The sequence below is a fragment of the Pseudophryne corroboree genome, chromosome 3 (assembly GCF_028390025.1).
Source record: "Pseudophryne corroboree isolate aPseCor3 chromosome 3, aPseCor3.hap2, whole genome shotgun sequence".
NCBI lineage: Eukaryota > Metazoa > Chordata > Amphibia > Anura > Myobatrachidae > Pseudophryne > Pseudophryne corroboree.
Window position 1 is genome coordinate 652,183,066 of NC_086446.1, and position 16,265 is coordinate 652,199,330.

At 38.6% G+C, this 16,265-nt stretch overlaps 1 protein-coding gene across 1 annotated transcript in view; it reads left to right on the forward strand.

The window, feature by feature from the left end:
- ARID5B (AT-rich interaction domain 5B) overlaps positions 1 to 16,265 on the forward strand; it is a 351,469-nt gene that overhangs the window by 133,366 nt on the left and 201,838 nt on the right. Inside the window, exon 4 of the mRNA XM_063961814.1 lies at positions 8,898 to 9,128. Within this exon, the coding sequence (XP_063817884.1) occupies positions 8,898 to 9,128 (231 nt within the window). The remainder of the gene's footprint in view (positions 1 to 8,897; positions 9,129 to 16,265) is intronic.

Sequence of the window (16,265 nt, forward strand, 5' to 3'; positions counted from 1 at the left end):
GACCTTAATTTCAGACTCAGCAATGTGATTGCCATTGTTTTGCGATCGCATCGCTGGCCTGACGATTAGCTTGCTGGGTGGTCTTGCCCTTTGCTGGGCGGCCCCCAGCATGTAATAGCAAGCAGTAGCAGATTCTGCTACTGAACCTAAATGAGGTCCATGGTCCCACATTGAAGTACATCGCCAACATTTTTCTGTAGTGGCGCTGACTCGCTTGTGGCTACGAAGAGCTGGGGGGGGGGGAAATGTAGGATGTCAAATAAGAAGCAGAAAGCTTTAATTGTCTTAAGTGATTTAATTTATAGCAAATATTTTCCCTCAAACAAAGCTTTGTGCTCTATTTAGAGGTCATTTCCTTCTTTTGTTATGAAAAAAAAGTCTGTTTGCAGTAACTGTTTCTGAAGAATTCCATTGGCCAACACTTGAGAGAAAAAAAAAAAGTCAACTGACTGTGGTGAAAAATGAGGGAGTTGTATAAACTTCTGTTGCTCTGCTATGTGGTTGGAGAATTGGCTGCGGAAAATACAGTGAAATAGCATTTTGAGATAATTATCAGAGAGCTAGATAAATGAAGAAAGACTTCTACTGCAGAAACATTTATTGTGATGAAACTGCAAATGTATGATATTCATATACCTCTTGTCAGGTGTATACCCTATTATTTTAATATGCAAACATGCATTACATTTTTTCAGCTGCTGATATTTGTAAAATTAATTTTTCTAATTTATTGAATTCTTTTTTTCTCACTAATTGGAACTGGGAGCCCAAGCTTGGTCTTTCAGTTCCTATGCTCATGTATGAACAGACTAGCTGGGTGACGCATGTGTGTATCCCTTGAAGCTGGCTCAAAAAAGTGGAAAGTGAACTCTTTCGCTCTAGGCCAGTATCACAGAGACAAGTATCACACAGCTCCCTTGGCAACATTTTATTGGTAAAACAGGGCAATAGAAAACCAGCCCTGTCACCATACATCGATAAATAAATGTCTGTTAACGTGCCGGTAAGATCAACCAGTTGTACGCACACAACACAGTAAGGGTCAGCTTGCACTGTGCACTGCTAGATACATGAAATAAAGCACTAAAGTAAATTAGTCTTGTTTTTTCATCATTATTTGCATTACCCCATTGTAACATTAATGTTATAGATAATTAAATTGGTACTCTTTAGTTATTAATAATATGTACCTCTAAAATAAAATAGGGGTTATATACAGGGGTGCAGAGAAGAGAAGGAGTGGGCCTATCTGATGGCCCATGAATGGGTCTTTGGTGGTGTAGCCACACCTTCAAGATAGCATGGCTGTGCACCAAACAATGGCACCGAAATGGCCAATGCCCCTTGTATTTACAACAGGGTGTTGCCACATCCCCACACCCTTGGTCACGCCTCTTTACTAGCAGGGCCTGGATGGTCTCTTGGTGGCACTACTGATGTATCACATAGAATAGTAATTAAGAGCTATGGCTATTAGAGTAAACATCTAACAAGCAAGCCCCGATTTTACATATTTTGTCTCCCAGCCCTCCTGAACATGTATTCTGTGCCCCGGATATATGTCCCTATACCATACATACACAACTATAACTCCCCATGGTTCTATTACCATTGCATACCATTACAATAAATACACTATAACGATTCACTCATAATTGAGGGAGTACATGTTTAAATAACGCTGGCCAGTGTACTTCCCCACAAATATGGCCCAGGTCTACATGGCCTTCACAGAAATCATGGTCCACAAATAATAGAACCACACTCCCTTGCAACTTGCTTTTCCAAAGCTTTTGTACAGTAACTAAAACTGGAACTATTCTGTAACTGCATTGTAAGCACACTAGACAAAAGACCAGAATTAACCTCTGTGAAACAGATTTCACAATTATGTTTGACCCTTTTACAGGTTAAGAATTAATTATGAGACTTATTTATTTTCGTCTATGTGTTTAATTGACGTCTTTTATTGTTTTATTATTTCTATTGCCTCATACCTTTTAAAGGACATTATGGTTGCCTACAAAGTGTAGTAACTTATTTTAAGATGACACCAACACTTTTTAGGTTTAAAATTGTATTGTGATTATATGTAATTGTTAAAACTTGAACATCGACAGCTGCTAAAGTTGTTCTTTCCATGGTTGCTATGAGCACTAAGAAAGTAAAAAGCTTAGAGAATGGAATGTGTAATGCAATAAACTAACTCAAGGCAATATAAATCAGTTCAAGAGAACATTGTATTGACACTATATTACTTAAATACACTTTAAACAAGGTGTTTAGTTTCCTAACTCAAGCAAACTAATTCTTGTTCCCACAAATACCTTGACGTTTTCTTTGACAAGAATGAAGACATATTGTGTTGTCCAGTGTTTTTAATGCATCTCAAGGATCTTTTGTGCTGAAACCATTAAATGTTTGTTACGATTGGCATTCAAATACATTCATACTAATACGATTAAGAAAACTAAAGGGCAAAATATTTGGCAGGTTTTGAAGTTGAGGTAATTAGGTACAGGAAAGAACAAGCATAATTTTTCCATTTACCTTCAAAGAATCCTTGTGTTTTTGAGCTATGTTGTGTTCAATGCATAGGGGTGAGGTTTTATTACATCATTATTGGATTTAGAGATCTGTAATAGGTCACAAAAATACAATAATAATAAAAAGTTGCTTTAGGTTTACTATTGTTTTTTGTTTAAAGCACCTATTTAAATACATATTTTGGAAATTGTTAGTTTTTTATAAATAAAATTTTGCATCATCAGATAACTTGAATTTGTGTCATATCCAGCCCTGCTGAAACTTTTACCAAATATTTTGCTTTATCTTTGACTGACATCTGTGCTTTTTGGACATAAATTTATATCTGCCGTTATTATTTATGTTCTAAATGCAAATTTGTGTTCTATCTAAATAATTAAGTAAATAGTGTTTAGAGGGTCAGGCATGTAATTACAGGGGTGGAGTTTACACAAGTGATTAGTGTTTCATGCAGACAGTGTATCAGATCGTATTTTGTTCAAATTGGGGTGGGGTATATTTTGTCCCAATTTTGCTGTGAAATGTTGGGAGGTATGTAGTTACACACATTGAAAATGAGGATTAATTGTATGATATTTGGGCTTTTATAACCTAAATTATACAGTTAAAGTATTGCGTATTCCTAGCAATAAATCCAGGCAAAAGGTGGTAAGTTGAAATACTGTATAACAAATAAAATAATATCAAACTATACACCACCTTTATACAACAGTGACCTAAAGTATTGAGATATGACAGCACACCTGTCAGTTTTGTTGCTGTTTTATTTTTAATCCACTCACAAAATAACTCATTAGAACATCCTGTTTATCATAAAGGTTTCTTGTATTCTCCACAATTTGCTTCTGAATTAATTTGTCAGCCCTTATGTAATTTTTATCCCTTTTTACCCAATTGTGCACTTTTCATTATTTCATTTCCTGTTCCTTTATTTTTGCAATTGAAATATTCTTAGAATTTTTAGAACATACAGTATTTTGCAGTTATTGAGGTTGAAAAATACACAAGTCGTTCATCAAGTTCAACATTTTCTAAATTGTAATTGTTGTGACACAGGAGAAGGCAGTGATTATTTTTTTATTTTTTTTTGAAGTACAGAAGACGTTTTGGGAACAATACATACTTAAGTAGTTATCTACTGTAGTTACTCCTGCAAGGTCTGCTAAATAGTTTTGAACCAAAAGTTGTAATTAGTGGGGAAAATATGCCATAAAGACAACTGTGTATAACATCAGTTCTTGAAGACGTAATCAGGGCACCTGTTTTTGTGTCTTTTCCCTGCAGATCTGCTTTCAGGATTTAGGAAATATTGAGTCTGTTGTCTGGGAAGTTTATTTTTTATTTTTAGAACAGTTGGATTTAAATACCAGTTTAGATAACTTGTGAGTTTGTATAAGTCTAATGTATATGATAGATGGTTGTTTCACTGAACTGCAGTTAGATGGGGCTTAAAAAGCATTTCTTTAAATATTTACATCTAAAAATAAATAAATCTTGAAAATACTTGTTTAGAACATATCCATGATAATGAGAAATTAGATATTCAATTCATGCTATTATAGAATACACCTTATATAGGGTTACAGTAGCATTGTGAACTTATTATGTATGTCTTTCAACTGAAATAACCACTAATGCAAAAAAATATAAGGCACTGTCTAATTGCAAGCTCTTTTACCCACAATCCCAGGTAATATACGCAGAACCAAGGAATACAGCATTGATTGGTCATGTGGTATATACTTGCCTACTTTTGAAAAAGTTTATTATGGCTATTGTGAAAGTAACACCCATGAGTGTGGCTTTAAAGTTGATGTGTAGTGGTCCAACTGAGAGGTGTGTCATAAAATTGTCTTATTTACAAATGTAAATGAACCCCAAAGCTGTTATATAGTTTGGAACATAGATTTGTCTTCTATAATACATACCTCCTAACTGTCCCGATTTTAGCGGGACAGTCCTGTTTTTTTTGGTCTGTCCCTCCTGTGGGCCGCAGTGTCCCATGGTGGGGGGGGGGAGCAGTTGGGAGGCTCCCGATCACTCGCTGCTCTGCTCAGTTCAGAGCAGAGCAGCAGTGAATAGATGCTGTGCACATGCGCACAACGTCTATTCCAGTGAGGCAGAGGGACTGGGGGCATGGACAGCAGCTCACAGAGCGCTGGCCATGCCCCCACTGTGACGAAAATTGGAAGCGTGACTCGCGATCGCATCATCCACGTGAGGCCACACACCTTTTCAATAGGCCACACACCCTTTTTGGCAGCGAGCGAGGGGTCCAAATGTTGGGAGGTATGATAATATGTTGCAATTGTTGCTCAGTCAGATCTACTTGCTGATGGCTATACACTGGTACTTTACAGGGCTTGCTCATGTGTTCTACTTACCTGGGGGTTCCATGTTAGTGGCCATGAGAAACATTTTTTTAAAACGCATGTAGTCGTAGGTATCATTGTGATTTATAACTAATGCAGGGAAATGGCACTGGTGATACCATTTTAATGTATATATCTCTGAGTGCATAAACAAATGAGCAAATCAAGAAACAAAGCCCTTACAGTTTGAGAGAGTACAGGACAAGTACAAGGTATATACAGAAAACCAAGAGGTGTCATGAATGGGAGTATTGCGTAAAAGATAGTGTAAGTAAGAGATGGAAAGCCACATGAGGGGAGAAGGCCCTGCTCATACGAGCTTACAATCTAAAAGGTGAAAGGCTATCAGACTGGGGTGATACAGAAGGGGTAAGATGTGGTACCACATTTTACAGTTCTTGATTCTGTAAAAAAAAATATTGCTGTAAAATAATGTGCATAGTTCATATAGCAATTTGTCACTCTTTATTATTAAGGGTTGAATAAACCTGTATCAAAACTATAATACATATTCTCTTATGTTATTTATATGATCCAATATTTGCATTGTGGGAGTTGTGTAACCTTGTATGAATGTAACTGCTGTTAATAAAGTGGTAGAATTGCATAATAATACTTTGTGGACAGAAGCTTATTATCGTGATGATATGATTAATTTGCCTGAAGGCTTGGAGTCGGTGGTGAGAGAAATAAAGATCAGAGGTTATATATATATATTTTGCAATATATTCTATAAACCAATATAGTAGTTTGTATAATGTTGTGTCATATTTAGAATGTTTGTTACAAATATTTTATTTATGATGATTGTTCTAAAACATACTTTAGTGCAATGTAGTATTATAAGGGTTTACACAATGCACCAACAGGTATTACTTTTTCTAAATGAATCCTTTAAACTCTCATTATAGCAGAGATGTACTAAGCCTAAAGTTGAGAGCGCTAAAGTACCAGCTAATTAGCTCCTAAATGCCATATTACAGGATTTGTTTGAAAAATGACAGTTAAGAGCTGATTGGTTGGTACTTTATCTCTTTACACTTCAGCACTCTCCAGGGCTCCAGCATGGTGTTTAACCGCTTCAGTGCTGTGCCTGCCATTAGCCACATGGGGGAGCAGGAGAGGCTGATCAAAGATCGAGACCCGGTAACAGGCCATAACTAGGGTAGTGAGAAAGGTGTCGCTGCCTAAGAGGCAAGGTTGAGGGGGAAGGCATGGTTACATACAGGTCCCGGTGGCACCTATATTTGGCGTGCAGTGTGCCTGATACAGCACCCTGCAGTCTGGATAAGGGTATGCTCCTTTCAAGCACATCACACCGCCTTTCTGCCAGAGGAATTCTTGACAGTTTCATGCAATATCATGACTGTTGAAGGGCATCTTTATCCAGTGACAAATACTCATGCAGCTTCTTCAATGCTTTAAAAGGTAGAATGCTACTTCTAGAGCTGGTCTTAAATTGTCTGCCTGTATTGAAATAATTAATTCCAAAGATTGGGGCAGATGTATTAATCCTGGAGAAGGTATAATGAAGTGATAAAGCAGTGATAAGTGCAAGATGATAATGCACCAGCCAATCAGCTCATAACTGTCAATTTACATATTGGAGCTGATTGGCTGGTGCATTATCACCTTGCACTTATCATTGCTTTATCACTTCTTTATGCCTTCTCCAGGCTTAATACATCTGCCCCATATAGTAGTGTTTTTTACCTAGGCCAGATTAAGTTGTGCCAAGATCAAGATTATTATATGCTGCTAAAAAGTAGCGCACATAATAATTATGTTTTCTAAACGTTAAACTCATAATATATATGTAATAGGTTACGAGAGCCATGAAATAAGCTGATCTTGATAAAGGCTGTAGATTTAAAGCAGCGATAATTTAAAAGGCAAAAGCACCTTTATAATCTAGTATGACTGGTCTGTTTTATTCAACAAGATCTATAAATCAATATTGTTTTAAAATATGTATTTTTATTTTGCATATAACAGTACCTTTATACCACACAATAAATAAAATCTTTATAGCCAGCAGTTTGACAAATGAATGAAATCAATGTGTTCCGAAAGTCTAAATATACATGATTATAATGCCACTGTTCTGTACACTTACATCGTGTTTTATTTCATATTTTTGGATTGTTACTAGGAATTCTGGAAAAGAGAACATTCTGTTTTCAAGAATGAGCAATGTTTTTCAATCTCTTCAAACATTTAAGTGACAGTGCCAAGATGCAAAGTTAAATAAAAGACATCACTTCATAGATTTCTCTGTAACAGCTTTCGCTGTGAACTAGATCAAAATTTTTCAGTGTTGAATTAGGTTTGAACATAAAAACAAAATTACATTTACACTTTTATTTCCTTCCTTGATAGAACATAGTTCCCCACCTGTTTTCTTATACACTTTGTGCAGCTTCCCACAATAACAAAAAAAAATACCTAAAAAATGGTTATTATATAAAAACTTTGCCTTTAAAGACTATGTGGGGAGACATCTGTGAGACCGTCTCCACCCTCCCCCCCCCCCCCCCCACCCATCCCCACACATCCCCACCAGCAGACTATTGGCTACCTTTCCCAATCATTGTATTATGCTATGTTGATATTTGTGCACTATGTATATTTATTTGAGGTTCAGGTCACTGTTTTCCCACTCTAGCTATTTACTACAAACCAGGAATTTGAATCGGTCCACCAGAAGCACAAATTAAATTGGTGGCTCTGGCAAGGGCCAATAAAACGTGTCCCATTTTTTGATTTCTATAAACTAGTCAACACAGATGCTGAAATGGTTAGTATTACTGCCGCACAGCACTGAGATCTTGAGTTCTATTCCTACCATGGCCTTTAGCATATGGATTTCTTCTGGGTACTCCAGTTTGCTCCCATAATCCAAAAATATACTGGTATTTTAACTGTGGTAGGGAATATAGATTGTAAGTTCCTTTGGATCAGTGAATGGGTAAATATTCTCTGAAAAGCCATGCGTCATATGTGTGTGCTATAAAAATAACTGGTAATAAGTAATAAAATGAATATCCATAGACATAGTAATTAGGAAATGTTTTCCGGTGTAGTACTTGCCCTCTAGAAGTCACTATATTGCTGCAACTTATTAAAAGGCTCCTTATCCCATTGTACATTGTTTCAGATTTATTTTAGATTGTACATACTTTTATCAATTGCACAATTTATTGTCTATGGTCTTTGTGTAACAGCCCTTCCCACATATATGTGCTAAAATCATACTCCTATGGTTATTTGTCTGGCTACAAAATGAACATACATGCGTTTATGTAATAGAGAATTTTATTCTGTAATCTCCAATGGAGCATGGACTGAATTATTAAATATATATGTTAAAGCACACTTACTGACTTTTATTTATCAAAGTTACCAAATTGTGATTTGAAAAACGAATCAAACTCATAATAATATTTATTGGGAAGATTGTTGTTTCTTGTACAACCTAAGACACATATGAGCGACACAACTGGTTAATTTTTTGGTGATATTATTTCCATTCACTAATAAAATGTGAAAAAAAATAAAGTTGGGTCAATGTGTTACGTTTGTTCCTCAAGAGTTTCATGTTAATTATCATCCTGTTTTCCCTTCCCCGTACTGATCCCACAGGAATATGGTGAGGGGTTGCTTGTAAGCTTTCTGTTAATTTGAAAGGAATGCTCCTACAGGTAATTGTACAGACATGGTGGTTGTAACATCCTATCAGATAGTAGCTGTAGTTTCTCTAGTATTGTCTAGAAGATGAGTCTAGATATCTGATTGGTTGCTTTGGACAACACACCCTGACCTTACTGATGGCTTTGGATCAGTTCATAATCTGTTTATATTGGATGTAGAAACAGTTCTTCCCAATTAATACACATTGTTGTGCAAATGTAACAATATCAATAAGTAAGGTTCTTGATTTATATTCATGTCTCTAAAACTATATGCCTTTAATTGCAGGTGAAAATGAAAATGATGGAAATGTGATGGTGTTAAGTTACCCCCAGTATTGCCGATATCGTTCCATCCTAAAACGTATCCAGGCCAAACCTTCCTCAGTCTTGGCTGACCAGTTTGTGCAAGCACTAGGGGGTATTCCCATCATCAACAAGAACACAAAGATCCTCTACTGTCGGGACACGTTTGACCACCCAGCTCTCATTGATAATGAAAGTATATGTGATGAATTTGGTAAGTCCCTACGAAATAAACAAAATATTAATTGAATATACTATTAGAATATAAATGGCTAGCTGTGTTTGTATAAATAAAGTACATAATTGAAGAAAGTATATCATTTACTTATGAGACTATTACTCATGCTGTCCTGCCACAGCCCATCAAATCTGCAGTAGTTTATAACATATAAAATGTGTTCTGTTTTAAAAAAATATTAATTATTTATTTTAAGCATAGCGTACTTTGTAAGTGTAAGAAACTCCAAACTGAGTTATTCTATGGTCCTTCTGCACAGAACAGGGCCATCTTAACATATAGGCACACTGGGCAGCTGTCCAGTGCCCCACAATTCTAGGGGGCTTTAAGCAGGGGCAGTTGAGAGTGGTGAGGCAGCATTCTCTACCTACCTGCAGCCAGACAGTAAATGGCTGTCAGCATACTGATTTGTAGACAGCTAAACTATCCACCAAACAGAGTGCATAAAGCCATTCACTCTACGGAAGCATGTTGAGAGATGGCGTGGAACCACAGGAGTGGCATGTTATCAGTTTTAAAAAATATTTTAAGTGGCTCATGTGAATGGGTGTATAGGGTCCCCAGTGCATTGCTTTGCCCAATGCCTACTATGCTGTTAATACGGCCCTGGCTCAGAAGACATCTTAGAACAGGGATGGGGAACCTTTGGCCCTCCAGCTGTTGTTGAACTACACATCCCAGCATGCCCTGCAACAGTTTTAGCATAGCCAAATTGCAAAACTGTTGCAAGGCATTCTGGTATGTGTAGTTCAGCAACAGCTGGAGGGCCAAAGAATCCCCATCCCTGTCCTATAACAATGCATGCTGTATGCATATGCAGGGGATCTGCTTTAAGAGGTCACCCACACTATGACGACTTATGGGCACTGCAATCCTTCACCTTTCCAGTATCTCACAGGCAATTTTTAGGTTTTTATATTTATGTAGGGCACAAAATATTTGCATAAAGATGGTGGGGTATACTGTATGTGAATTGTTGAAAATTCATTTTTACTAAAGAAAGTTAAGCTGCCGTATGCTTAGCAGTATCTTTGTGGCTCCAAATGAGTGCAGTGCCTTTATAATGGGTGTGGTATGTGGTCCTGTTGAAATTGATGGGATGATTGAATTCTTGTCATACACAGTGGAAAATGCAGTCAGTGTGTTTCTCCTGCAGTGTCCACAGGTTATCAACAGGATAACACTGGGATATGAGGTAGCGACAGCGGAATGGCACCAAACGCAGCTTTCGGCCTCCCAGAATGCAACGGGCCCATCCCCTATATCGCCAACTCCTGGCTCAGGCAATTTTGTTTTTTTGGGTTTTTTTTGGCGCGGCAGGTGCCGGACTATGGTCATAAAAACACAGACTATGTTCCTTCATCTGGATGTAAGGAGGTCATTAACCTGGTGGCTACAGACATCCCATCTGGACAAAAGGAGACCCTTTTGTATATCAGATTGGGAAATTCTGACAATGGATGCCAGCCTTCAGGGCTGGGGAGCGGTGGCAGGAAGGAGTTGCTTCCAGCAGCAGTGGACCAAGGAAGAAAGTTGCCTGCCAATAAATATATTGGAACTTTGGGGCATATATATATATATATATGGCACTTATTCAGGCAAAGGAGATCCTTCAGGAGAAACCAGTCCACTTGGACAATGCACCGGCAGTAGCTTACCTCAACCATCAGGGAGGAACTCACAGCCAAAATACAATGAAGGAGTTAAGTCACACGTTAAAGTGGGCAGAACTTCATCATCCAGCCTTGTCCGAAGTGTTCATTCCGGGAGTCTTAAATTGGGAAGCGGATTTTCTCAGTTCACACGCCATTCATGCAAATGAATGGGATTTACACCCAGAGGCCTCCCAAATTCTGGTAGACAAGTGGGGTTTACTGGAGATAAATCTCATGGCGTCCCATCAAAACAACAAAGTTCCCGCATACAGGTCAAGAACAAAGGATCCCAAAGCGATCTTTGTGGATGCCCTGTCAGTGAGATGGGACTTTCGTCTGACCTATGTGTTTCCACCAATCGCCCTGTTACCAAGGGTGATGCGAAAGGCAAAACAAGGAAGGGCCACAGTGATACGAATAGCTCCGGCTTGGCCCAGAAGACATTGGTACTGTCTCAGGGTCCTTGCTATCACAAGCACCTGGATCGACTGTCTGTGATGGTGTGGATCTTGAGACTTCCATCCTGAGAACAAGAGTATTCTCACAACGGGTAATTCAAACAATGCTCAGAGCTCACATTTATCACCAAATATGGCAAGCCTATATTCAATGGTGTAGTGACTGGAAAATTGATCCTAGGTCTTTCAGAGTTTCCAGAGTCCTAGCATTCTTCAGGCAGGAATGGACAAAGGTCTAAGGGTAGCTTTCTTGAGAGTGCAAGTGTCAGCATTGACTATGGTTTCAAAAGAAAATTGCTAACCTACAGGATGTGCGCACTTTTTTCCAGGGAATGCTGCATATTCAACCTCCTTTTGTTCCTCCTACAGTGCCTAGGGACTTAAGTATAGTTCTAAAGGCCCTTCAAGTTTCCCCGTTTGAACCACTAAAACGAGTTGATCTTAAATGGTTGACAACTAAAGTTCTCTTTCTACTGGCAAGAAGAGTTCCAGATTTAGGGGCATTATTATGTTGCCATCCTTTTCTGATTTTTTTTTTATCCAGATAGAGCAGTTCTCAGAACCAAATCTGGGTATCTTCCTAAGGTGGTATATAAATCCCATCTTAACGAAGAAATTGTAGTCCCAGCATTCCAAGGGCCTGACCTTTCTGCGGAAGATGCATCATTGGACGTAGTCCGTGCTTTAAGGATCTACGCGGATCGTACCAGTGCCATCCGAAAAACAGACACACTCTTCATTCTCTACAGATTTCACAAGAGATGGCCTGCTGACAAGCAGACACTGGTGAGGTGGCTTTGATTGACGATTTCAGAAGCATATTCTCAAGCTGATCTCCCTGTTCCGGCTAATGTCTCTACTCACTCTACTCGTAAGGTAGGTCCGTCATGTTCAGCACAACGTGGTGCTTCAGCAGAACAGATATGCAAGGCAGCCACATGCTCTTCCATTAACACATTCATTAAACATTATGCCTTTGATACCTTTGCTTCTCAGGACGCTGAATTCGGGTGAAGGATTCTCCTGTCCAATCAGGAGCGGCCCACCACTAAATTGCTTTGGGACATCACAATGTTATCCTGTAGACCCTTCATGAGAAATAATCTTTATGGTAGACTTACCTTTGATAACTCTATTTCTCCTAAGTCCACAGGATCCATAAGGATCCCACCCTGATGCACCTGATTTGCGGATCCTTTTACTCACTAACCTCTTCCTTCTTGTACGGAAGGGTGTGCTTGTGTGTTCTTCTTGCCTGATTAGGGCTCTCTATGATGCTCCTGCCTTGTGCTTTGGAAAACAACTGAATTGCCTGAGCCAGGAGGCGGGGATATAGGGATGGGCCCATTGCATTCTGGGAGGCCGAAAGCTTTGACCATTTGGTGCAAATCCGCTGTATCCCAATGTTATCCTGTGGACTTAGGAGAAATAACGTTATCAACGGTAAGTCTACTATAACGATTATTTTCTAATGTTGCAACTGCGCTGACAGATGGCAGTGTAGAGCGAGTGGTCCATCATCTTGCGGAGTTAACCCATCTGTGGTCATTTTTAACATAACATCATAATTCTGCTGCACCCTTAGGCTTGATCCATATATTAAAGATAGATTATCTATAGAAAGGATCACTTGGACGTAATATTAAAACATTCAGATTTGATATAGAATGAAGTGTTCAGTGTTCTCATGATGCTATGTTATGAAGTAATGTAAGGCCTTCTCTACTGTCCTACAGACAACTGCAGCTCTTCCCATGTTATAAGACCCTATACTAATAACATCCGGGCAAGGTTATAAATCTGAGAATGCAGTCATCTAAGCTACTGTGACTTCACTGACCCAGGATCATTTCACTCTGTGCATTTCAGCAAAGCCCCCTTCCCTTCCTTTTAGTTAGAGAAGTGCTCCCTCGTAACATAGCATCATACTGTAGAGCAGTGGTGGATGCTGGGAGCTTGGTGGACTGAATAATTATGTATAAACTCTCCAAGTATTGCATGTATATTATTCATTAGCTCAGTAAAACGGTTTTGTCCTATATTAAAATGGACTGTCCACAAGGATTGAATGCTCTTATTTTTCAGATCTGTTAAATACGTTTGGTTGATGTGCTCGTGCGATCTGCTTTTTCACAAGAAATGCTCGGTTTGAGAATACTATTTGAACATACTTATTCCCCCGAGCATCAGCTAATACAACATGCCCTTGCATAGCTGAAACATGATTATATCTAGTATGCTAATTCTCATAATAATTAGTAAAGGAATAATGTATAAATGCCAAATGATTTCATGAGATCTATTTATAGAAGGCTTTTTTCATATCTATGTTACCTGCAATTAAAATGTGATTGGCTTTTATGTTTGCAAATCTCAAATGTATTCTTATATGAAATTATAGAACTCTCTTTTATTATAATTTATTAGTAGTAGTATTGTTATAATTGTTAAAGTAGTTCATGACGTCCAATTTTATTATTTCTCTACTTGTGTGGAAGTTCGGCAAATTAGTGTAATATTGTATATTCGTGTTTGTTTCTCCTATTTATTAAATGCTGTGTGTATAAGTAAAATGTGGACAAATGATATCTGAATATAATTGCCATGACCATCCAGTATATAAATGTGTTTTTAATATAGCAAACTATAAAGAATGTTTTTAACACTTCTAAAAAAAAAAATATCCGCATAAGGCTGAATAATACATTACCTGTGCATATGGGAGTTTTCAGCAGCTCAATTTGTCACCTGTGTTTTGACAGACGGCACATAGATTTATGAGCAGATTGCTCAGTTTGCAGTTTCTCAAGATTTACTTCATTTATAACTTTTATGATAGGTTTCTAAATTGTCAATTACAGTCATCAACTTTGTTTTTCTTATGTATTAACCAGTGGATGGTTTTTCTAGTGATCATGACCTGGACATATTTCATGTTTTGGTGATGTCCCTATTTTCAAAGGAATACCTCTTCTTTTTTGTTTGGTTTTGTTTATTACTATTGTTTATTTTTGCTGTACCAAAGTAAATGTTTACAAATGTAAATATTTATAAAACATTTCTCACACCTAATGGAATCTCAGTGATGACATTGCAATATCTATCTATACAGTATATTAGAATTCAAGCATTTTGGATGAGGGATACCCATCCTGTATTTGTGTGTGTGTGTATGTGTATATATATATATATATATATATACCTGGCTTGTTGTATCACATACAATGGTTCTAATCCACGGTTTCTCCTTCTGTAATGGAGGAAATCCGTTCAACTTCCTCCTGCTGCTGCGGCCCCCTGGGATTGATTTGAGGGTCTCCGACCACCAACACCAACTCCCAAAATTGTGCCCCAGAATGCCTTGCGAGCTGCATTCCGGTCACATGCACCAAAACGAAATGTGCTGGGAGGGATATATCGTTCCCTTCCCCAGCAGATATATGCTGATCTATGCATGTGCAGATAGCTGCAGCAGGCCTGCTAACCACACTCTGCAAACAGGTGTGGGGGAGGGGCTACCATGGGTTAAGGGAGTTAACGGGGGTCATATTTTGGTGATGGGTGGTGTGGGAGGGGATGTATGATGTCCCACAGTTGTTTGTGTGTGTGTGTGTGTGTGTGTGTGTGTGTGTGTGTGTGTGTGAATATATATATATATATATATATATATAGTGACACATGGGGAGGGGAGGTCACTAAATAGTGGGCACCCTTTGACATTGGGGGAAGGGTGGGGGCTGTGCCCCAGGGATCTGTAACCAGTAGAGGAAGGGGGTGATAATGCTGGGTATTATATTGCCACTGGAGGGGCTATTTCTACTTGGGGCAGGAAAGTATTTCACCATGGTATTTTATTTTTGAACTTGGTTTTTTTAGTAAAGCAAAGCCGTTACAACAGCATATGTAGTCAACATTTCAGATGCATTTATTGCGCATCTTATCTGAAATGATTGGGGAATATTTGCATATGCATATTGATTATAGTTTTATAGAATATTTTTAGTTGTTTTGTGTATGAAACAAATTTTGTGGATAATTGGACCATAAAAGGCATCAGTGTCTCAATCTCATTTGGTACCCAAAAAATGTCAGGTTTGGGATAGTGTATGTAACCCTGTAATTCAGGTGTGACAAGTTTGGGCTTATTTTGTCCTAATTTATGTAGGTCTAAATGTTGGAATGTCTGACTACATCAGAAATATACACATATTCATGTTCTGTGACATATTTGTTCTATTAAAGGTCTTTGTTGGGAGACCAAAATTAGCTAGAGCATATCTTCAAAAAAGCCCTGACACTGACAGGTTAGTCCTTTCTCCTGACCTCCATATCCCCACCTACCAATGTTTGAATGCAGGTAATCAGAAACAAGTGGAGTATCCAGGGCACAATGAGGTGTAATTACATAGCTGGTTATGTCTTGGCTGCTTCTTAGCCCCATTCCCTCCTAACAGCCATGTATTGCCCAAGCACCTTTAATAGGAGAACAGCAGTTAAGACCCAACTTTTCGAGATGTAGGACACAGCTAAATGGGAACATTTGGTAGGTATGCAAATACATTACAAACCTGCCTTGGTCGTACCCGAAAATCATTAGTATCTATGTCCTTTGTCAATAGCTTCTGAAAACCGGGGGGGTGGTGGGTATTCAAAAGAGAAATGTAATTTACTGTATATCCCACTTTTGTAAATGCATACAAGCAGCTCTGGTCACTGACATATCAATAATGGGTGTACGGTGTGTGGTGCACATGGGCCCCTGGATCCTGGGGCGGGCACACATACTGCACATCCTCGAGCCATTTAATACTCACCCCTCCGTCGGCCCAGCGCTGTCTGCAGAGCAGCAAATATCACTTGGAAAATGGCTGCCGCGGCTATTTTCCAATGATTCGTGCATGCGCAATAGAGAATGTGGCGTCATGTTCCAGGAGTCCTGCACATGAGACTCTGACACACTGCCAGAGAGGAGAGGGCCCATTGGAGCTTGCACACGGGCC